General features: G+C 46.5%; 1 protein-coding gene across 1 annotated transcript in view; it reads left to right on the top strand.

The window, feature by feature from the left end:
- EVC2 (EvC ciliary complex subunit 2) overlaps nucleotides 1-24354 on the top strand; it is a 316078-nt gene that overhangs the window by 275166 nt on the left and 16558 nt on the right. The window contains exons 20-21 of the mRNA XM_082263099.1: nucleotides 2098-2294; nucleotides 17129-17230. Of these exons, the coding sequence (XP_082119225.1) occupies nucleotides 2098-2294; nucleotides 17129-17230 (299 nt within the window). The remainder of the gene's footprint in view (nucleotides 1-2097; nucleotides 2295-17128; nucleotides 17231-24354) is intronic.

Here is a 24354-nt window from a genome sequence, read left to right as displayed (position 1 = left end):
ATATTTGCTTGATATTTTTATTGGGATTCACTGTATACATTGAGTTATAAATAAGCAAAGCTCTGCATCTTTCCTATATCTGTTTTATATAACAGCATTTATATATTTTTATATATGACAAAATGCCTCTAAAATAACCTAAAAACTAAATTCTTTATGTGCTAATATGTATAATCCTTCCAATATTACCAGTGCAAAATAAAATAGATGATATATACACTGCATTATATATAGTTTCAACTCTCCAAAAATGGCCCTTTAAATTTAAGTGAATGCTAAGTCTCATTTAAAAAAAACATGTTATACTTACCTGCACTGTGCAGATGGTTTTGCACAGAGTGGCCCAGTACCTCCTATTCTCGGGTCCCTCTTCTATGCTCCTGGCCCTTCTCTCCTGTTGAGTGCCCCCCAGAGCAAACAGCTTGCTGTGGTGGCACCCGAGCCGAGTCACAGCTCCCTGTGTCCATTCAGACAAGGAGCCGCGACCTGGGCCCTGCCCCCTTTCTCTCCCGATTGGCTGACTGACCTTAATTAACAGCAGCAGGAGCCAATCATGCCGCGCTGCTGTCTCAGCCAATAAGGAGGGGAGTCCCGGGCAGCTGAGACACTCCTTACAATCCCTTTAAAACTATTAAGTGCAGTTCACTTTGTGATTCCACGGCAATGTGATCCAGAATAAAGTGCTACTGCTTGCAGATCATTAATGACTCCATAACAATATGATCCAAAATAAAAGTGCTCATATTTTTTTTAACCTCTTTTACTAAGTCAAATCACGCTTTCCTCTACGCTGGGGTATGCAATGTTGGTCTCCTCTGTATTCCTCCTCCTCTTCTTTTCTTCCACCTGGTGTTCTGACAGCCTATTTTTATTTGGGTGAATGGCCCTTATACTGATATATAATTAAGGGTCCTAGGAATTAATTTATAATTAAAATTGAAGAAAACTGCTCAGCCCATCAAAGGTCCAACTCAAAATAAATGTAAGCTGATCAGTTTAAACCGTAAACCCAATAAATGTAAGCCAATCATCCAATTATTACGTACTGCCCTATGAGTTCCTTAATTTTCTGGGTGTACTAATGTGATCGAGTGGAAGACGATCTATCAGTTGGATCCTACGATATATCATTTCCCACTGATTAGAGAGTGTGTGGGTCTCCCTGTTGATGAAGCCAGAGGGTCATCTAAATGCACTGCGCATTACTGTTGATCATCTGGTAAGCTGATTAGATTGTATCACGGTGGTGTGGTGTGCTTTATTGACACACAGGCTAGTGGAGGACATAAAGAATTTTGTATTTGAGGTTATTTCAGAAATATTTTGTCATCTATAAAAATCTATATGTCATTATATGTTGTGCCATAATGACTAATGCACATCACTGAGGGTATAGGCGCAGCAACATAATATTTATGCTTTTTATGTAATTTCACTTTGTGGGAACACAATAAGGTTGTAAGCAGCCACCCAATACAAGATTGATAATATACCCGCCATTCTAAGGTAGCATGGGATAATACACCCGTTCCTTATAGCATCCCATTATATGGCTGCCATCTCAAACTACAACCCCCAGGATTCTCAGCGCTCTGCATAAAAGTCTATGGGCTTGCTTGGCTTTAGCTCTCCTCCTCTGGGCTAGAGGAGAATGGTGCAGCATAGCATCAGTATCTCTGTAAAGGGAGAGAAGAATAAAAGGTAATGTCTCCTTCTCCATATCGCTGTAGCTCAGCACCTGGCTACATTTGTAACAGATTCAGGAAAGAAAATTTGTTTAAAATAACTGTATACTGTAAGAAATTATGCCAGACCTACTGAAAAATAGATTTTGGGTTTACATATATTTTTAATACTTTTTTTTTTTCACAAGCATAACGAGTGACCTGTTGTATGGCCATATTAGAATAAAATAGCTCTTACTGGAGTTCTTTCTCAATTGCACATTACACATTTTTGAACTTAAGCCTGAGAAGACTTCACCCAGTTATTTATTTTGCTAATACTTGTTATTCACTGCTATCATTGTGGCAAATAAGTGATGATTAATTTTGTCTGACAGTGACTGCCTGACATGGTGCCATTAATTCCCTCCAGGGCACCCGATTGGCAGCTTATGTGACTAAACGATCCCTGGTACCAGAGGGCATGTTGCAGCGAGTGCTCAGCCTATTGCTTCCTGCGAGCTCAGAGAGTGAAATCTCTTCCCTGCTCCATTCACTGGGCCATAAATATTCAGACCGAGTTCCAGAAACTGGCAGCATTGAGGATGGAGCTGACAGCTGGAGGAAGAGGTAAGCGCCTGTCAGTTTCTGCTAGCAAAATCCAATTGCATTGTATTGTTTCTGGGGTGAAAAAAAAAAATCTATCCTTGGGCTGATAACACAATGTCAACACTCCACAGGATTCCTAACGAGAAACGATAATTGTTCGCCCGCTCTTTCCTCTGGACATTAACTTTGAATTACCCTTTTACCAGTGAAGGATTCACCTGGGATTACTGAATGTTATTGCAGTGCATTACCTGCTCTCTACATGAGCTGTGTTCAGACAAATAGGAAAGCTCCATGATATGATGGGCTGATGAAAGAAATGAAGAACCCATGGCAGCTGATAAGGTTTTTCACTTTCCTCAGGATCAACTGTGGGTATAGGATTGTGTATATGGGATTGTATGGTTGTTTTTTTTTTTTAAATTGGTTGAACTAGATGGACTTGTGTCTTTTTTCAACCTGACCAACTATGTAAGTATCATTTCTGTGTTTGGGGTTGCATCTCCAGACCAGCCTTCTTCAACCAAGGTGTTAGGGTTCTTCAGGGGTACCATATAAAAAACCTAAAAATTGCTCCATGTAAATTTGCTCAATGTAAAAATCAGGTGGATTAAACCTGATTTATATTGTTACATAAAGCCACAAGATTTTATTATCCAGCGTTACAATCTTGGGAACCATGCAGGCCGGCCACTGGCTTTTTATCAACTGATGATGTCACAGTTGATAAGAAGCATGGCCGGTACTTGTGCAGTGTCTTAGTTTACCCCTCTGCATTAGCCCTGGTGTCATAGTAGCTGTGTAAAGGGAGAAGTGAAATGCTGGAAGGGTATATTTGCATTGTTAAAATAAACCACCTCTAATGTTGAGTGTCATGTATGTGGATACTGCTGTGATATGTAACACTATTTGTTTTGATTTTTATTTTACATTTTAAAATGGGATGCCTTGAGATTATGAATCATTTTTAATAAATCGTTAAATATAAAGAGGTTGACAAATGCTGCTTTAGACCAGGGGTCTAAACAAAGGGCCAATTTACTGATCTTCAGACTTTAGAGGTTCCGGACTGTGGCCAGTTGGAGAAGACAATGCTCTGGCATCAGTGGGAGTAACCAATGCCCTGACATTGGTTTTACGGGTAGTAATAGTGCCCCATCATTGCTGTCAGATGGAGGAATGGTGCCCCAACATTGGTGTCTAGTACCCCAGTGTTGGTGTCAGTGACAAGAACTACAGTATGCCCCACTGGTGCTGACAATGGGGGGAATAATGCCCCAAGATTCAGATAAAAGCTGTACTGGTTGCCCTAGATCAGGGGTCTCCAAACTGCAGCCTGGGGGCCACATGTGGCCCTTTGCTTGCCGTTATCGGGCCCTTGGGGTACTATTTATCCCACTGATTTTTTTACACTATTCTGCCCACTGACACCAAGAATGGGCCATAATTCCTACCACTGACAACAATGGCATGCTATTTTTTCCCACTGACACCAACAATTGGGCACTATTCCTCACCCTAATACCAAAGATGGGGCACTGTGTACTCCCCATTGATGCAAGAATTATTTTTTTTACTCCTGCTGGTCACAGTCCGGCCAACCTGAAAACTGAAGGACAGTAAACTGGCACTTTGTTTAGAAAGTTTGGAGGCTCCTGTTCTGGACCATTCATTTTAACAAAAATCTACCCATAAGATTATATGTGCATTTAACATATTTAACCACCTCCCACCCGGGCCATTGTACATATACGGCCAGGTGGGAGTCTCGTCCTTCTGATCGGACGTTACGGAACGTCCTTCAGAAGGAGCGAGATCGCGCCGCCGCGGGCACGCGCAGCGGCGCTATCTCGATGTGCGTCAGGAGGGCCCTGTGATTGGCCCTCATGATCACATGACGGCTGTGTCCAATCACAGCCGTCATGCAATGTAAATACAGCCATTGTACCGGCTTCGATCTCTTCTCCTCCTGACAGATCCTGTCAGTGAGGAGAAGAAGAGGATCGATACTGGAGCTGGGGGGGATCAGTGAGTATTTCTAAGTACTCACTGATCACAGGGGGGGTCTGTGCTGGTAATCAGAACATTGATTACCAGTGCAGCCCTGGGGGGGGGGGTGGGGTGCCACTAGAGCCACCAGGGATGCCCACCCATGACCACCAGGGATGCCCACCATGGCCACCAGGGATGGCAAACAGCCTGCCAGTGGTGCCCTCCTATCAGTGCTGCCCACCAATGCCATATATCAGTGCTGCCCATCAGTGCCCGTTATTGCCATCCATCAGTGCCGCCCACCAGTGCCCATTATTGCCCACCAGTGCTGCCTATCAGTGCCCCCCATCAGTGCCCACCAGTGCCCCCCATCAGTGCCAATCAGTGCCGCCCATCAGTGCCGCCGATCAGTGCCTATCAGTGCCCACCAATGCTACATATCAGTGCTATCTATCAGTGCTACCTATTAGTGCCCATCAGTGCTGCATATCAGTGCTACCTATTAGTGCCCATCAGTGCTGCATATCAGTGCCACCCCATCAGTGCCACCCAATCAGTGTCTCCTCATCAGTTCCTGTCAGTGCGGCGTCATCAGTGCAGGAAAAAACGTATCTATTCACAAAATTTTATAACCTAAACAAAAAAACTTTTTTTTTTTTTTCAAACTTTTCGGTCTTTTTTTATTTGTGCACCAAAAAAGAAAAAACCTGGCGGTGATCAAATACCACCAAAAGAAAGCTCTATTTGTGGGGAAAAAATGACACAAATTTGGTTTAGGTACAGTGTTGCATGACTGCGCAATTGTCATTCAAAATGCAACAGCGCTAAAAGCTGAAAATTGGTCTGGGAAGGAAGGGGGTTTAAGTGCCCAGTATTGAGGTAGTTAAAGCAGACCTTTCTCCTATTTGCCACAGGGCATTTTTACAGCCGCTTTTAGGAGTGTCAGGCGTTTTTTTTTTTTTTTGCTCCCTCCATGTTATTCTATGGCCTCATGCACACACAGATGTTTTGAAGCTGTAAGTGGCATAGGCGTTTTAAAGCTGCAAAAAAACCCAGGGCCAGCTCTTTCTGAGGACTGGCGTTACAGCTGTAAAAATGTCTGACGCTGCTAAATGCGGCTTAACGCTGCATACAACCTTAAAGTGGTTGTTAAGCCACTTCATAAACTTCACACAATCTCCTCTGTTATAAAGCCTCCTATGCTGCAGTGTACAGTATGTCCTTTGTAAAAAAGATGCCTATTTCTACCTGATTTCACAATGCAGATCGGCGGTCACATGACTCCTCAAGGCTCCCACTCCCGATCTGACAGCTAGAGCGGGAGGGGCCGAGATTCCCCCACTGATGTCAGTCGGGAGGAGAGAGCCGGGGGGGAGGGGAGCCTCGAGGAGTCACGTGACCGCCAATCTGCACTGTGAAATCAAGTAGAAATAGGCATCTTTTTTACAAAGAACATACACTGCAGCATAGGAGGCTTTATAACAGAGGAGATTGTGTGTGAGGTCTAAAGGTATTTCTTCAGCAGCAGGAAAGAGGGGGGTGCAGGATTGGTAAGAGCTGACGGGAGGGGAGGAGGACAGAGGAGAGCAGAGAGCAGGGCTACGGATGATGGAGGCACGTACGCTGACCATGGTGTCAGGTCTTAGCAGCCTTGATACACCGTGGTTAGTGTACAGGGAGGAGAGCAGAAGCTGGCAGGATCAGCCAGGTTTTTTAGGTGATACAGAGGACCAAATGACACAGCACAAGCACTGTACTGTATGACATGATTTAAAGAAACAGGATCCATTTTTTTTTTTTTTGTGTAATTTTTTTTTTGTGTAACAAACGCTTTAAGCTGTGTCAAGCATTTTTTTTGAAAAATCAATGGTTCCCTTTGTTCCATTGATTTGAATGGAAGTCGCATCCAAGTCAGATCATGATGATCCAACTTGTGGTGCAACTTGTGCTCTGAGGATCTTGAAGGGGAACTCCACGCCAAAATGGCCCTTTGAGTCTGGTATGGATCTTGAAAGGAACCCCCACGCCAATATGAAAAAAAACAAAAAACAGTGTGGGGTCCATCCCCAAGACCATATCAGACCCTTTGGTCTGGTATGAATTTTGAGGGGAACCCCCACGCCAAAAAAAGAAAAAAAAGACAACGTGGGGTCCCCCCCATACCAGACCCTTATCTGAGCATGCAGCCCGGCAGGACAGGAAAGGGGAGGGGATGAGCGAGTGCCCCCCCCCCCCTGGACCATACCAGGCCAGACATCCTCAACACCCCCACCCCAAAGCTGAGAAGACCTGAGGGAGAAGATAGGAGGAAGATTTTTAATAAAGGACTTCTCAAAACCATCTCTTGTCATTATTTACAGTACACTGCCTTTTTTTGGGTAAGTGGGTAGGTACCCCATACTCATTCACATAGGAGGGGATCTGGGGTCTGGGCTGCATGCTCACATAAGGGTCTAGTATGGATTTGGGGGGGGGTCTATGTCATTTCTTTTTTTGGTGTGGGGGTTCCCCTCAGAATCCATACCAGACCAAAGGGTCTCCTATGGCCTTGGGGGAGACGCCATGCCGTTTTTTATTTTTTTTTTTCATTTTGGTGTGGAGTTCCCCTTCAAGAGCACCACAAGTCGAATCCTTATGATATGACTAGGATGCGACTTCTATTCAAAACAATGGGCTGAAAGTCAGGTCAAAGAGAGCTCTCATAGGCAGCCATTGATTTTGAATAGAGGCAGAGAAATGCTGCTAAAACTAAGCTAATGCGGCTAAATGCACATTAACGCAAATTGAAAAAGCTACTAAAAGCAAGTTTTACAGCTGCTTTTTCCTGGCGTGGGTAGTGGGTAGTTTTCAGCTCGTTTTTTCTAACGCCCTGTTTGCATGAGGCCTTATTCACTAAGGCTCCGTTCACATGTCAGCGTATGGATCATGGGCAGAACCGCCGCGGTTCCTCCCGCGATCCGGAGATTATTGCAAATCGCGGGACGCCTGTGCGTTGCCCGTTGATTTGCAATAGACCCCCAAACGCTGAGCGATGTTGCCGCGATTTCCGCCTGCCGAATCGCGGTAACATCGCGCCAAAAAAAATTACGACCAAAAAAGTACAAGAGCTTCTTTGGAGCGTAATGCGTCCCGTGATTTTTTTTGCGCGATGTTACCGCGATTCGGCAGGCGGAAATCGCGGCAACATCGCTCAGCGTTTGGGGGTCTATTGCAAGTCAACGGGCAACGCACAGGCGTCCCGCGATTTGCAATAATCTCCGGATCGTGGGCGGAACCGCGGCGGTTCTGCCCGTGATCCATACGCTGACATGTGAACGGAGCCTTAGACTTCCTGGTTCCCCTGAAGGCACTGATGACATAGCCCTGACTGCTCTGATGCCCCCTGGGAATGCAACATCATGAGTACCTTTAGGAATATCTTGTACCCTAGCTGCAAGATCTTGCAAGATCGTACAATATTGTTGTACTGTGCATGCAGCGCATGATGGTGCGCATGACATCTCGTGGCTGATCTCATGCATCTGTTTAATAAAGAAAAAAGGCTTCTCCCATGATCTCACAATCACAATGTGGCGAAGGTTTTGAGTTGGAAGATCTCTGCCTGGTCTGATCAGGCACAGATACGCACATCAGACTGGCTCCATCTGATAAGCGCCTGTACAGACGCTTGCCAGATGAGAGACTGAGCTGGGAGAAGCTGCCTCCTCCCTTTGCCTGACTGATCAGAGGGGAGAAGGGAGGAGGTAACATGCTGGTTTCCACTGATGAGACACTTGCTAGAGGTACTGGGCAACTCTGTATTTTTCTCTCCCTCCGTTGATCACTTACTATAGCTATGCAGCTTCATCTCGCTGTATCACTCATTGACAACGTGCCGGGTGCACGCTGTCGCCATGCAATATATGCCATGCATGTTTTCTTCTGCAATAACCTCTGTTAATTATTTAGGATTTACACTGAACTGCACAGGCAGTTGGGGGGCTTGTTAGAAATACAAAGTATATTTTTAGATTTGTAAAAGGCATTAGCACCCTAAACATGACCAGGCACAAAAAAGGGGATCACTGGTGCAACTGCCAAAAAATAAAAACTATAGGGAAGAAATCGAATGAAAGGAGTCTTTTTAGTCCTTGAGAAAAGACCTTAAGAAACACAGTGGCATGTTAAACTTTCAGCAGCTTCAGCAGTCTCTCTTCTAAGCAGGATCTGGGGAGGCTTCCACCAGCAAACTATGTATAAACAGAAAAAAGGAGGAGAGAAAATCGCCATTACCTAAGTGTAGCATGAATTAAAACATATTGGTGAAATAAAAAAACATAAACATGCACGCTCATTTAAAAGACATTAAAAAGCATATCAATAAGTCTCCAGCAGGTGGCGACTTTCCAGGTGGTCATTGTTGAGCAAGCCCCTCCGTGTGGATGTAATGTAAGGTGCTTGGAACCAGGAAGTTGACCAGGGGAACACCAGGAAGAGCCAGCAAAAGCAGCAGACTGAGTGTGTATATCACATAGATGAGAAGCACTGTGAACAGTAGGGAAGTGTTGCAGGCCCACAAAATGGCCGTGAAGTTGTCATGTGTGATGTTAATGGGCGTGGTTATGCATTTCAGGGTGTGGCACCCTTTTTGCATAATCACACCCCTCTTTTAATTGTCTTTTAAATGTGAGTGCATATTTATAGTTTTTCATTTTACCAATATGTTTTAATAAACGCTACACTTTTTTCTTTGTATTTTCTATACTTTGTATTTGCATCAGCCTCTTGTGATTCCCTTTGCAGCAGCACTCAGACTGGAAGAAGGAGGGGCAGCATTAACTGGCAATCAGTCAGTTAAATGCATATGTGGCGGAATGCTGACAGGAGGAGAGAGAGCAGTGTGAGAAGAGATGTGAACTGCTTCTTTACTGTCCAATCACAGGCTAGAAGCTGGGACATGACCTAGCTTTATTGCTTAGCTGCGGTAGAATAAAATTTAGGTTACCAACCTACACTATTTACCTAAAGTATTGGGACACCTGCCTTTACATGCACAAATTTAATGGCACCCCAGTCTTAGTCTGTAGGGTTCAATATTGAGTTGGCCCACCTTTTGTAGCTATAACAGCTTCAACTCTTCTGGGAAGGCTGTCCACAAGGTTTAGGAGTATGTCTATGTGAATGTGTGACCATTCTTCCAGAAGCGCATTTGTGAGGTCAGGCATTGATGTTGAACGAGAAGCTCTGGCTCACAGCCTGCGTTCTAATTTATTCCAGAGGTGTTCTATTGGGTTGAGGTCAGGACTCTGAGTAAGTCAGTCAAGTTCCTGCACCCCAAACTCGCTCATCCATGTCTTTATGGACCTTTCTTTGTGCACTAGTGAGCAGTCACGTTGGAACAGGAAAGGGCCATCCCTAAACTGTTCCCACAAAGTTGGGAGCATGAAATTGTCCAAAATGTCTTGGTTTGCTGATGCCTTAAGAGTTCCCTTCACTAAGAGGCCAAACCCAACCACTGAAAAATACCACCACCCCACACCATAATCCCCCCTCCACTAAATGATTTGGACCAGTCCACAAAGCAAGGTCCATAAAGACATGGATGAGCGAGTTTGGGGTGGAGGAACTTGACTGGCCTGCACAGAGTCCTGACCTCAACCCAATAGAACACCTTTGAGATAAATTAGAGCAGAGACTGTGAGCCAGGCCTTCTCATTCTCATCAGTGTCTGACCTCACAAATGCGCTTCTGGAAGAATGGTCAAACAAAGACACACTCCTAAACCTTGTGGACAGCCTTCCCAGAAGAATTGAAGCTGTTATAGCTGCAAAGGGTGGGCCAACTCAATATTAAACCCTGCGGATGAAGACTGAGATGCCATTAAAGTTCATGTAAAGACAGGTGTCCCAATACTTTTGGTAATATAGGGGTTTATTTACTAAAGCTAGAGAGGGCAAAATTAGTCACAATTCTGCAGAGAAACCAATCCGCTTCTAACCTCAGCTTATTTAATTAAAGTGGTAGTATACTCCGATTTTTAACTTTTACCTACAGGTAAGCCTACAATAAGGCTTACCTGTGGGTGAAATTAATATCTCCTAAACATGCATGGTTTAAGAGATATTCACTCTGCTTGCAGCTGCTGATACCAGTGGCGCATGCGCTCTGAAGGTCCGGCAGACCCTCAGAGCTCCTTGCCGGAAAATGAACTCCCACGCGCATGTGGGGGAGTGACATCATTGCGGCTCCAGGCACTCACAGCGCCGGTGCCGCCGAACCCGGAAGAGACGCCGAGGGAAGATGTCAGCTGCCTCAGCGGTGTCCGGGCGACCGTGTGGGGGCTTCGTTCTAAGGTATGTATTTCATAATAAGCTAGAATGTGATGCATACTAGCTCATTATGCCTTTGTCCTGCAGGGTTTGTTTCTCTTTCATCCTCTGACAGTCACCGCCCACTCATACAATCTGCATGTCTGGGTATTGGTCTTATCCACAGGAGTAAGCTAGGCAGAAGATTTTGTTTGAAAAACATTCACAAAACCTTTGTATAGACACACCTACAGGGGGTCGTCCCTCTGGTCCAATACCCCCATCTAGCTGCATTCCCAATTCAGTTTGTCTCTGCCTAGCATAGGAGTAGGCTGGCTTTTCCCTGGCTGGGGCTGCAGTCTCAGCCTTTTTTCTTCTCATTATTTTTTTCTCTAAGAAAGTGTTTTTTCTTTACATTGATAGCTTTTTATTTGTTCCTGCGCTTAGTTAGTCGGACTTCGAAAGACTACAGCATTTGCGGAGCTGGGAATCGCACTGGTTGTCCTTTTGGAATCCCAGCCTGCCATCGAGGGTTAGCAGGCTATATGTACGCCCAGGCCTCGCAAACGACCATGTCCCTGTCCTCAGGGACGAGCTGCGAAGTGGCTACTTCGCGGGTATGTCTCAACTGCGGTATGCTGCGTGTTGCTAGCGTCCCTTTTGGCTGATGGCACCACCACCCAGAGTGGGAGGCTTCCTGTCACAGAGCGTTACCCACGTTTTCGCTGGACCGGTGAGTACCATGATACCCCTCTGTCTATGGCATTATCTGTCGGGGTGTGTATGTGGGCCCTCTGTTTATAGGGATGGCAGTTCGGTATGGATCGGTAATGTCCCCCTCATGTCTGTCAGTGCGGTCCCTGTGTGTCCCTTCCCGGTCCCTGCGGGGGCGCTGTGGTGGTTCTACCACTATATGGGGGGTTGCGGGGGTCCCTGATGTCCCTGGGGTGCTTCGGCAACTATTTGGGTGTACAGACATGGTGTGTGGTGGCCGCAATCAGCGAAAAAACACCCAACCGCCATTTTAGGTGTGGGCAGGCTGTTTGGCCTCTTTGTAAGGGCAGCAGCCATTTTCTGCAATACTGTTGGTGCCGAATCGGGCACCATCTTTGATGTGGGCACTATGTCTTTATGTGGTCAGCGGCCATTTTCCCAGAGCTTTCTCCATAGACTTGTATTGGCAACCATTTTTTTCGTGACTCAGGGCTGTGTCTGCCTCTAGAGGCGTGAGGTCACTTCCTTTCTTCTCACATGCAGATCGAGCTGGCAGCGTGTGGCGAGTATAGCACACTTTGGGGGGATTTTATGGTGTTTCCTGGCCTGCATTCTTGCTAGCATTCATTTCCCTGCAGTTTCCTGTAGCACAGGACTTGTTCCTCACTGCGGTGCATTTGCGGTGGAAACCGCGAGAATCGCCGATTTAAAGGGTCAGTGTCATTTAAATTTGAGATTGCTATTATGGAGTCCCAGGATAGCAAATTCCCCCCAGATCTGGTGGAGGGTTCAGGTACTCCTGAATCCTCTGCTATAGTCTCACTTACTGCTGCACTTGCGACTTTAGCGTCAAAAGTGGATTTGTTGATGTCTGACCGGGCTTCTAAGAAAAGGCCTATGCCCTCTCAGTCTTCTGATTCAGAGCCAGATTTGGTTGCCACGGACAACATACCCCCTGAGCGGTCTCAGTCGGATGTGGAGGAGGAGGAGGATTCCCCCTTCAGATCAGCAAGAGAACGTGCTGCAATGTCTGCGCTTATTAGCTCTGTAAAAGACACTTTAAATTTGGATGATGAGCCCCACCTGTCGGGTAAGCGGTCGTCTTTTGGGACCCGCAAAGCCCAGAAGTCGGGTCAGGTTTTTCCCTGTCCCGCAGAGTTTCACGATACCGTGAATGACCAATGGCGCAATTTAAAACTTAATTTTGTGGTGCCCAAGAGATTTCAGTAGCGTTATCCCTTTGCGGATATGGTGGATTCTCGCTGGACTGCGGCTCCTAAGGTGGACCACAGTGTGTCCAGGTTGAATAAAGCCACTTTAATGCCCGCGGAGGATTCTCCAGTGTTTAAAGACCCGGCGGATAGGCGGGTGGAAACTCTTACCCGCCACATTTACCTGGTAGCAGGTTCCTTACTGAAACCCGTGTTCGCTTTTGTAATGGTCTTTCAGGCTGTTGTGGAGTGGGCCAAGGCGCTTAAGCGCATTCTAATTGCTGACTCCGCCCCTCCTGCTAATCTGGAGATGGTGGATCAAATTGGTCAGGCTGTTTTATACCTGTGTGACGCGGCCTTGGATAAGGCCCCTTTGGTCGCACTACTGTCTGCAGTCGCAGTTACGATTTGCTGGATCGGTTAAAAAGCTGGTCGGCCGACCAGTCTTCCAAGAAGACGGTGTCTGACATCCCTTATGCAGGGAATCGTCTTTTTGGGGACTCTCTGGATGAACTGGTGAAGGGGATCACAGGGGGCAAGAGCACTCTGCTGCCTCAGGTGTCCCGGGGCAAGTCCTTCCGCGGTAAGCGGGGCCCTTCCATTAAACCTAACCAGGGGTCCTTTCGTTCCTTCAAGGCACAAAACAAAGGTAAGTCCTTCAAGGCCTCTGGTGGCCAGAAGAAGCCTTGGGCAGGCAAGTCTAAAGCCGCCCACACTGGCATGGCGGCTCAGTCCCCCTCGACCTGAAGGGGCGCCCTCACCCATTTCAGGGGTGGGGGGACGTCTGCGCTGTTTTCCCGAACCTTGGCTGGCAAAGATTCAGGACACGTGGGTTCAAGAACTCATTCGGTCAGGGTACAAGATCGAGTTTCGTTCACGCCCAGCAGACAGATTCTTTCCCTCAAATCTTCATTTGATCCCAGATTGTTTCCGAGATCTCCATCGGGCGGTTCAGGATCTCCTCGCCCAAGGGGTGGTTGTCCCAGTTCTACACCGGGACAGGTTTCGGGGTTTTTACTCGAATCTGTTCACAGTGCCCAGAGAAGAGGGCAAGGTGCGTCCGATTCTGGACTTAAAGTTTCTAAACCGCTTTGTGCAGGTCCAGAAGTTCCGAATGGAGTCCCTCCAGTCAGTGGTGGCAAGGAGATTTCCTGGCTTCCATCGACCTCAGGGATGCGTATCTACACATCCCTATATACGAGGGTCATCAGAGGTACCTCCGATTCGCAATAGCGGAGGAGCACTATCAGTTCGTGGCGTTGCCTTTCGGCCTTGCTTCGGCTCCAAGGGTGTTTACCAAAGTTTTGGCTCCTGTTCTAGCCTTGTTGCGGGTATTGCCATCCTCTGTTACCTGGACGATCTCCTTTTAAGGTCGAGCTCCAGTGCCACTCTGTTGCGCGATCTGTCGATCACGGTTTAGACGCTCCAGGAGTTCGGGTGGACCATCAATTTTCAGAAGTCGACCTTGTCCCCTTCTGTTCGTCTCCCTTACCTGGGGATGATTCTAGACTCCGCACAGGCGAAGATCTTTCTTCCGGAGGACAAACTCCGGATCCTGCAGGACGAGGTCAGGTCCCTCAGGAACAACGAGTCGTCCTCGCTTCGGACCTGCATGCGGTCTCTGGGCTTACTGGTGTCGGCTTTCGAAGCAATCCCATTTGCACAGTTTCACACGAGATCTCTTCAAGCGGAGATTCTCGCCAGGTGGGACAGACGTCCTCACTCTTTGGAAAGAAGGATTTCTTTGAGCCCCCAAGTGAGATCGGATCTCCTGTGGTGGCTCCAGTCTCTGGCTCTGATGGTAGGCAAGTCCTTTCGACCATTGCTGTGGACTGTGGTCACCACGGACGCCAGCCTGTCGGGTTGGGGTGGGGTTCTGGGCAATTTGTCTGCCCAGGGCACCTGGTCAGAGGGAGAATCCTCCCTGCCGATAAATGTCTTGGAACTGCGAGCAATCAGGCTCTGTTTGCTCCATTGGTCGGATCGTCTGCGGGGCTGCCCAGTGCGGGTGCAGACGGACAACGCCACTGCGGTGGCTTACATCAATCACCAAGGGGGCACTAGGAGTGCCCGGGCGGCCAAGGAAGTGGCCGAGATTCTGTCCTGGGCCAAGACGCAGGTCCCGATTTCGGGAGTTTACATTCCAGGTGTGGAGAACTGGCTGGCGGACTATCTGAGTCCCCAGGCCCTGGACCAGGGGGAATGGTCCCTACACCCGGAGGTGTTTCAGATGCTGTGTGCGCGGTGGGGATCTCCGGATGTGGATCTGTTTGCGTCTCGGTTCAACAACAAGGTGGAAAGATTCGTGGCTCGCACGCGCAACCCTCTGGCAGAAGCGTCAGACGCGTTAGTGGAGCCCTGGCACCGGTATCGCCTGATTTACGCATTTCCACCGATTCAGTTGTTGTCCAGATTCCTTCGCAGGTTGGTCTCGGAACCAAGGTTGGTCATCGAGCCTCTTTGGCGGCTCCCACTACGAGACGATCTTCTGTCTCAGGGACTGATTTTCCATCCTGCTTTACAGTCGCTGGCTTTGACGGCGTGGCTGTTGAAAGCCAGGTCTTGAGAGACAGAGGTCTCTCGTCGGCGGTCATTCCTACCTTGCTCAAGGCCAGGAAGGCCTTGCCTGGTAGGATTTATTATCGTACCTGGAAGGCTTATTTCGCCTGGTGTGAAACACAGGGGTTCCATCCCCGCTCCTTTTCGGTGGCGAGGGTGTAAGCTTTCCTGCAAACTGGTGTGGAACAGCGTCTGGCGCTGACCACTATTAAGGGCCAGTTATCTGCGCTGGCCATTCTTTTTCAGCGCCCTCTGGCGTCAAATTCCTTGATCCGCACTTTCATTCAAGGGGTGCGTCATCTGGCTCCCCCTAAGAGGGCACCCTTGCCTCCTTGGGACCTGAATTTGGTTTTGTCCGTTTTGCAACGTCCTCCCTTTGAGAACATCCGGGAGATTCCTCTGCCGGTGCTGTCACGGAAAATTGCCTTTCTGGTGGCGGTCACATCTGCTCGCAGAGTGTCGGAGTTGGGGGCCCTGTCTTGCCGCTACCCATATCTGGTTGTTCATAGGGACAAAGTGGTCTTGCGACCTCATCAGTCCTTTCTTCCGAAAGTAGTTTCGGATTTCCATCTCAACGAGGACATTGTCTTACCTTCGCTGTGTGCGAAGCCTAAGCATCCTAAGGAGTTTGCCTTGCATTCCTTGGATGTGGTAAGGGCGATCAGGGTTTACCTGTCATCTACTGAATCCTTCAGAAAGTCGGATTCTCTTTTTATCCTTCCTGAGGGACCTCGGAAGGGTGCGGCAGCTTCTGCGGCAACCATTTCAAAATGGATCAGACAGACGATTGTGCAGGCCTATTCAATTAGGGATCAAGTTCCACCTTTCCCTGTCACAGCGCACTCTAACAGAGCGATTAGTGCGTCTTGGGCCTTCCGCCATCAGGCATCGGTGACTCAGGTGTGCAAAGCGGCGACCTGGTCGTCCGTGCATACCTTTACAAAATTTTACAAACTTGATGTCTTGGCATCAGCGGATGCCTCTTTTGGCCGCAAAGTTCTGAGTGCAGCAGTGCCTTAGGGGAGACATTGTGGTTTTTAGCCTGTCTCCTCCTGTTGGGGTTTTTTTCCCCTTGTTTATTTTGCTTTCCTGGGTTTGTTCACTCCTGTTGAGCTTTCTTGTTACCCAGTGTTTTACCTTTCTGGTTCAGATAAGGTTCCTTTCTCTGACCTGGGTGCTGCGTTGCCTTTTGACGGTTACGTTTCCCACCCATCACATCTACACTGCTTTAGGACGTCCCAGACGTGCAGATTGTATGAGTGGGCAGCGACTGTCAGAGGACGTAAGAGAAAATAGAATTTTTGTAAGAACTTACCGTAAAATTATTTTCTCTGAGTCCTCTGACAGTCGCCGCCCCCACCCCACTTTTGGGGTTCATGGATCTCTGTACTGCTTGCTACCAAACTGAATTGGGAATGTAGCTAGATGGGGGTATTGGACCAGAGGGACGGCCCCCTGTAGGTGTGTCTATACAAAGGTTTTGTGAATGTTTTTCTAACAAAATCTTCTGCCTAGCTTACTCCTGTGGATAAGACCAATACCCAGACGTGCAGATTGTATGAGTGGGCGGCGACTGTCAGAGGACTCAGAGAAAATAATTTTACGGTAATTTCTTACAAAAATTCATTTTTTTTTTACTTTTGAGGATACAACAGCTTTAAGCTTTAGCAATAAAACCTGTGGCAGAATTGTCACTCATTTTGCCCTCTCTAGCTGTACTGTATAAACCCCATAGTGTATCTGTAGAGTCTAACAGTGTAACTCTCAGCACTGGATGGAGATTTACTGCTCCAATATGTTTTTAAATTGTATATTTAACAGTTTTGCTGGAGTTAAATTGAATAATTTTTAATGATGCATACAGATGTTTATATTGATATGTATTGTTTTACCAGGCATTTGTATAATACTGGTACTGCATGTATTTATATTGATCAGTAAACCATTATATAATCTATTTTAGTTTAGTTTGTTTTGCCAAATCATTGTAGATTTGATACATGTTGTAAAGAAAAATGAAGCATCTAGTTGGGTGTGAAATTGCACAATTACATCCTTCCACTTGGTAATGGTACTTTTCTGTATACTGCAGGAAACATCAGGATCTGTGGGTGGCTATGGAGAAGCAGATCAGGGAAAGTCTGGCCAGCCAAGACGAGGAGAAAAACACATTTCCCCCAAGAAAGAAGAGAAGGTGAGTAGGGATACGGTGGATTGTCGTCACCATCCGCGTGTCACGGGCCGCGGCGGTGCTTCACGTGTTATATGGCTTTATAATGATACATCTGCACTTTGCTGTAATCATTTGCCTGCTTTTTACTAACTGCAGATGCCAGGTAATAGCAGGCTATTTTCCTTGTCAATGAAAGATTTTGCCTGCAAGCAGTGTCTGCCTTTCAGACAACAACATTGGAGATCTGAAGTAAACATCGTGCATTGTAAAAACTTGCCAGCAATTTCTAAAGGAAAATTGATTTCTCCACATGACATGAATTGTTATGGGTATATGTACGTGCAGTGGTCCATGTTTTGTCAGTATTTACTGTATGCGTCTTGGAATATATAGGGAAACATGGTGACATTGCTTTCTTATAGCCTTGCTGTTCCAGATTTAAAAGCATCACTACCATACACAAGTTAGACACTGCTTCTGTCAACAGTCATCTTCTGCATTTCATTGTGGCACAAGAAAAAATAAATCCAGCCCTCCCATCCCTACCTACAAGGCAAGGGTTAAATTGTAACTCCACTTTTGTAAGAAAAAAAAAATGGCGCAGAAAAAAAAAAATGTATATAGCGTATACAATTGCGACGCAAATCATATTGTAATCAAATGTTATTTCAGTCTGCAGCGCAGTCATTTTTTTGTAAAATGCAATGTAATATGGTTACTTGGAGGAGCTCAGTACATAGAATGTGTACAAAATGCCCCCCAGAAATGTGTGTTTGGCTCATTGATTTTCCTAGAAGTCTGCACTAAGATCCAAATCAGATTCTGAGCAACCCCTGCAACAAAAATGTCATTTTTGGTGAGATACTCTCAAAGGGAAATCACACCTAAAGGGATGCAGACCCTACAAGTTTCATCATTAGTGCCCTGAAAGTGCAGCAGCTGATAAATAATTAAAAAAAAAAACACTCCCATACAGATTCACTGGGCATATGGACACAGACAGACATACAGCTATTCTTTCAGAATGACAAAAGGTAGGAATCTGCAAAAAAGTTTGGTAAAATCCCTGCAATGTGCATAGATCTCCCAGAGGGGAATGTTAACAAAAGTGGAGTTACTCTTTGAATTCTTTTTTTTGCCTGGATAGATGAAGGTGTAATGCTCGGGCTATATTTACACCCGCAATTTAGACCAAGGTGGATCGCAGTGGCAGGAATTTTCTGATTCCTGTTGTGGCTAGGCGCAGCCACCGGTCCCATCCACTATAATGAGAAGTCGCTGGCAGCCGCAGGTATTCACAGCTGTCCACATAGCCAGGGATTACCTGCGGTAATCATTGTTGAATGCACGCAAAGTGGCAGCAGCTGGCTGTGCAGAGACCCGCGAATAGCTGCGGCCACCAGTGGCCTGTCATTAAAGTGAACTGGGCTGGCGGCCACACCTAGCCACTCAGAGCCGCCGCAGGAATCGGGAGATTTCTGCCACTATGATTCACACTGGTCTAAATCGCTGGAGTCAATGTAGCCTTACCTTTTACCTCACTCTGGTAGGCTCCCTCAATTTGTGCAATCGGTCCCCTACAGCCTCCTCTCTTAGGTGCTCTCAGCAGTATACAATATTACCTATACATTACCTACCTATTACCTATACAATACTTCACTAATTAATGTGCATGTATGTGATGATGCTGAGGGATCATCCACAGCCTAATTAGAGGAGAGCGCCTGAGCCTGCCAGACCAAGGGGTAAAGTATGTAATAGCCCCTTCTCTACCCCATAGAGTTAGGAGGGGGAGGGGGGGTGCATCCCACTGCAGAGGGTTTTCTTTCCATTGTAAAGGCTATGCTATAAGGATCAACTTGGTCAGCTCCAAACTCGGTGGGTCTGCCAGGGTCCCAAAGCCCCTTAACCCTGCAAGGAATAGAATCCCTTCTTCATCCAGTCCAACGTAACAACCCATTTTGGGTGAAATTTCTTCACAATCCTGCATGGATAATATGTTCACAGAAGAGTGTTTGTAGGTTCTTCTCTTTGTGTGACCATCTGCATGTGAGTAATCATGAACCCCAATCATGTAATGGGGGGCGACTAAGAAAACAAAATATGTGCAGCCTGGAAGGAAGAGGTGTGAAAAAGGTTTGGAAGGCTATATTTTGAACATGAAGCTGAGATCAAGAACCAGATCAAGAAAGAATCAGTTTGCAAAATGCAGCGCAATCCGATTCAGTTGAAGACAAAAAAAGGGTTCTGCATGAGTTTGGTCCTAATGCGAAGCGTACTCAGCCATACAGTTTGTATGACTGCATTCACATCGCACAGACATCAAATGTGATCTGCACAGCAATGAAGAGCGAATCAAATGTGATAATCTGTTATAATGAGTTTATAAGCTGTCCTAACATATATAACAATTAAAAAGCATTGGCTTTGAGAGCAGAGATGTGTATAATAGAGATGAGACAATTGATAGTTTGAATCTTACCATACACTGGTAAATCAAGATTAGCAGACACTTGTATTTTATGCATGCTGTACTTCCTAGTCTGCTGTAGTTTGCTCAGATCAGGAATCGAGTTCAGACTTTGTTCAATGTGCCAAAAATAAGAAAAACTGATGTGCATATGAAAGAAAAAAAGAAGAATGCTGCCTGTGTACCATTCACAAGTGAACCTTCCACCATCTAAATCTAGTGCTGTGCTAGCTCTCAGGAAATGTGGAGGCACCCAAGCAGCTCTAGTGGTGTCTTCCCCTGAGAAGCTGTATATATTCTAATGCCAATCATTTCTAAGTATAAAAGCCCCTTCAAACTCCCCATAATGTCCGATTCCAAGTTATAGAAATGTTTTAATATTATCATTATTATAATATTAATACAGCATTTATATATTGCCAACAGTTTGCGCAGCGCTTTACAATTCCAGATAGAAAATATTTGTTTGTCCTTGATTTCTACTGGGTTTTTTTTTTGTATTTTGTCTTATTAGCATTTTCTTCTAGTTCATTCTTGTCAGGTTCACAGCAGAATTCTCTATTAAAAGATTTAATAAGTTCCCAGCTCAGCTAAATGTACTTGTAATGAAATTCTTTGTCTGGGTGCTTTTAACTGCACACCATTTTTTATTTCTGTGCCAAGCTCAATATTTTATGCCATACTGCTGTATTGATGGTTTGAATAAATGGCTAACACGTTTGCTTTATGCATGGCCTTGCCTCTAGGATAATGACTGTCATTAATATTGTGAACACCTATATTATCATACATAGGACAAAGCACTCCCTAAAGTAGTTTATAAGGATATTAGAAGTCTACTAGGAATTTGGGAAGCATATAAATGCTTAGGAGTGATTTATACAGGAGGTTTCTCACTTCCTTTTAATTTACTAGTGAAGTATATTCCTCCCCTGCCTGTTTCCCCCCCCCCCCCCTAAACTTCCTCCACTTGTGCCTCTAACCCTTCAACCATATTCTACTTTAACTACTTTTACTATATCTAAATAGATGCCATCTCCGCAAAATTTGAGACCTTAAGGTGGTCATCCACTAATCAAATCTCCTTTAGATCTACCTTCAACTATTTAGTGAAAAGACCAGCCAGATTAGATTAAATTAATGGATTGTTAAAGTATATCTTTACATTATATCATTTTGGGAAACCTAAGCCCTCGTTCACATTGAACGCGGCTTTGAAATCGTGCAACTTCATCTAAAATCGTGCAATTTCAAAGCCACATTTCAAATAGTTAATGCATTCATTTAACCTTTCCTCTCCTGATACCCCATCCCTAACCACTTCACTGCCTTTGTATTTTTGGAGTGCCGTTTATAAACAACCTTTCAGAAAACACAAATGGCCGCCAGCGCTCTTCTGAATAAGTGTAACCATTGAACAGCTCAAATCACAGGACACAATGTACAGAGCTGATCAGGGTGGCTCTGTACATTGAGCTGGCTGTGATGACTAATCACAGCGATAAAAAATGTAAATGCTTCTAAGAAGAATTTGTCAATGAAGTTTAAGGCAGCAGCAGATTTATGGTAAGGTATTGTAATTGATTCTAGGATTGTCTTTCCTTACACTTCACAATTATATGCCACTTTGTGTTGGTCTATCACATTAAATCCCAATAAAATACATTTATGTTTTTTGTTGTAATATGACAAAATGTGGAAAATTTCAAGGGTATGCATACTTTTTCAAGGCACTGTGTGTGTGTGTGTGTATATATATATATATATATATATATATATATATATATATATATATATATATTTGTGTGTGTGTGTGTTCGCGTTTTGACAGACACAGCTCCTGATCTTCTTGACCATTGGGTTATACTGCCCCCCATTATAAGGCAGAACAAGAACTTGACTATGCCTATGGGCAGTTCCAAGAGGTATACTCCCCCTTTCTGCTATACGTACTCAGTTTTTTCTCTGCCTAGTCAGGAGTAAGGGCCTAGTTCCTTGCTGAGATCTCTGGTCCTGGCAATTTTTTCTTTTTAGATAGATTTTTTTTCTCCTGTTTTTTTCCTGTGAGATCTACAATCAACTGTCGGGCTGGACGACAGGCTGGATAATCTAGATCCAGTGGTCACCCCAGTCTGGCCAGCGAGAATGCGCAGACATCAGCTCCACGCTAGGTCGGCCGTGACATAGCGCCACCGGACGTGGGCTGGCCTGCGAGTTAAAAGTCTCACAAGGTTGCTTACAAATGGGTCTCGGCCTGTGTTGCAGCGTTCCTCTTGGCCGACAGCTCCCCATTTCTATAAGGAGGAGGTTCTGTCTGGAGCGGTGCCCGCCTGGTTACTGGTATGGTGAGTAGCTATCCCCCCCTCTCTCAGACCCTCGTGTTCCCCTCCTTCCAATTAGGCCCCCCCTTGAGTCTGATGGTCCTGTGGGTCATCTATACCCCCCTCTGCCCCCCATCCCCTCTCCACCTATACTGGGGTTGTATGGTGGTCTGGCTACCTCCTGGGGCTGAGGCAGGGTGCTGTAATGGCAATGGGAATAGGGGGTACGCCACCGGTGATCGGCTGTGGGGGGGGGGGGGGTTGTACCTGGTTGGGGGCCTTCTTGCTTTGTGTCTTGCCTGGGCCCAGGGTTCCCTCCTGGGTCCCTCGGAGCCTCGTAGGGCCGTCGTTTTGTTGTAGCCTATTTTCTGTATAGGCTGGAGACCATGTTTGTGTAGCTACGGCGACCTTTTTGCATTAGTCCGGCATTGGCCACCGGCCATTACTCTGGAGCCTTAGGGGCATCCATTTTATCTGTGGGAGCCCCTCCTTTTCCCCTGGGGCTGACTCCTGGGCCTCTTTCCTTCCTTGACACTGCACGTGGAGTGCTTTGATCCTGGTGCTGCCGGTGACTGTCTGGTGGGGTCCTCTCCCTCTCTCTGCTGCAGGATCAGGGGGTGTGCTGTGGCTGGTGACCTGGTGGTGTTACCAGCACAGTGGGGATGTCCGTTAGCGATGTTTTTGCACTTTTGGTGGGGTACCCATAAACTTCATGGAGTCCTTGGAGCACATTTCCCCACCTGACCCCCTCTCAGAGCCTGCAGGACCCTCTGGGTCTCAATCATCCATTGATACACTGACGGTGGTCCTGAAGACCTTTGAGTCCCAGGTAGAGGTAGCTTTAGGGCAGTAGCGTAGTAAAAAGCCCACCCCTCATTCCCCTGCTACTTCTGTCTCCTCAGATTCTGAATCTGTTCTGGCTGCCGCGGACAGGGCCCACCCTGAAGAGTCTGCAGCCTTGCGCCCTGAGTTTTCAGACAGTGAGGATGATTCCTCCACTCCTGTAGCCGTGCACGAAAAGGCGCTGGTGGACGCTCTGATTGTGTCTGTGCGTGAGACTTTAAAAATGGAGGATATGGCTGAAGCTGTGGCCGAGACACTGGTTCCCTTTGGCACTCACAAGCCCTCTAGAGTGGCAAAGGTGTTTGTTTCCTTCCTATTTTGAGAGATTTGTCAAGAGTGGGAACATCCAAAACGTTCCTTTGTGGTACCTAAGCGATTCGCAATGAGGTACCCATTTGAAGAGTTCCTCCTTAAGAAGTGGACTGTTCCACTGGGGGTGGATCCCCCGGTTTCCAGGTTGAATAAGGCAACCATGATTCCGGTAGAAGAATCGTCAGCTTTGAAGAATCCAGCTGACAGAAAGGCAAAGGCTTTGGCCAGCAGTATGTTCATTGTGGCCAACTGGGCACTCAGACTGGTCTTCACCATTGCCCTGATGTCACAAACTCTGATCGAGTGTGCTAAGCTTTTACACCGTGACCTGGAAGGTGAGCAGCTCCCCCCTGCCTTTGCGAAGCTGAAGAACCAATTGGTCCAGGGTCTGCATTTTATCTGTGATCCGTTTTTGGATGCAGCTTCCCTGATTTCTAGACTGTCTGTTTCGGCAGTGGTCCTTAGGCGTGTGTTGTAACTCAAATGTTGGTCTGCATACAAGGCCTCTAAATAAGCCTTAACTGATCTTCCTTTTCAAGGAGATCGCCTGTCTGGAGCTACCCTGGATGACATCATTAAGAGTCTCACAGAGAGAAAGAGCACCTTTCTTCCGCAGGCTAATAAGGGTAAGGAACCTCGTCGCAGACGTGGCCCATCCTTTTTGGCTCACAGGAAGTTTTTTTTTCGTCCCTCAGGGTCGGCTGACAAGGGTTCAAAGCCTTTCAAGGCCTCTTCAGGAGGATCCAGGCAAACTTGGTCTGGCAAGTCCAAAGCGGTGTTCTCCAGGCCCCCAGACAAGGCTCCTTCTGCATGAAGGTGCGCCCTCACCCATGCCTGGGGTGTGGGGACGTCTTCACTGGTTTGTGGACCTCCTTGGTGCAAGACAAGTGGGTCCACGAAGTGATATGGTCTGGCTACAAGATCGAGTTTTGTTCTTACCCTCCGGAGAGGTTCTTTCCTTCCAATGTGTCTGTCCCTGGACCAATTGCAAACCCTCTTCGGGGAGGTGCAAGACCTGTTACTTCAAGGGGTAATTGTTCCGGTTCCAACTCCAGGACGTTTTTGGGGGTTTTATTCAAAGCTGTACATGGTCCCAAAGAAAAAAGAAGACAAGGTGCGTCCAGTTCTGGATCTCAGGGCCCTGAACTGCTTTGTGTAGGTACAGAAGTTCAGAATGGAGTCTGTTCGTGTGGTGGCAG

The sequence above is a fragment of the Pelophylax lessonae genome, assembly GCF_965119305.1.
Source record: "Pelophylax lessonae genome assembly, chromosome: 1".
Classification (NCBI taxonomy): Eukaryota; Metazoa; Chordata; class Amphibia; order Anura; family Ranidae; genus Pelophylax; species Pelophylax lessonae.
The sequence above is the reverse complement of the archived record's forward strand: the minus strand, read 5'-3'. Positions and strand labels throughout refer to the sequence as shown.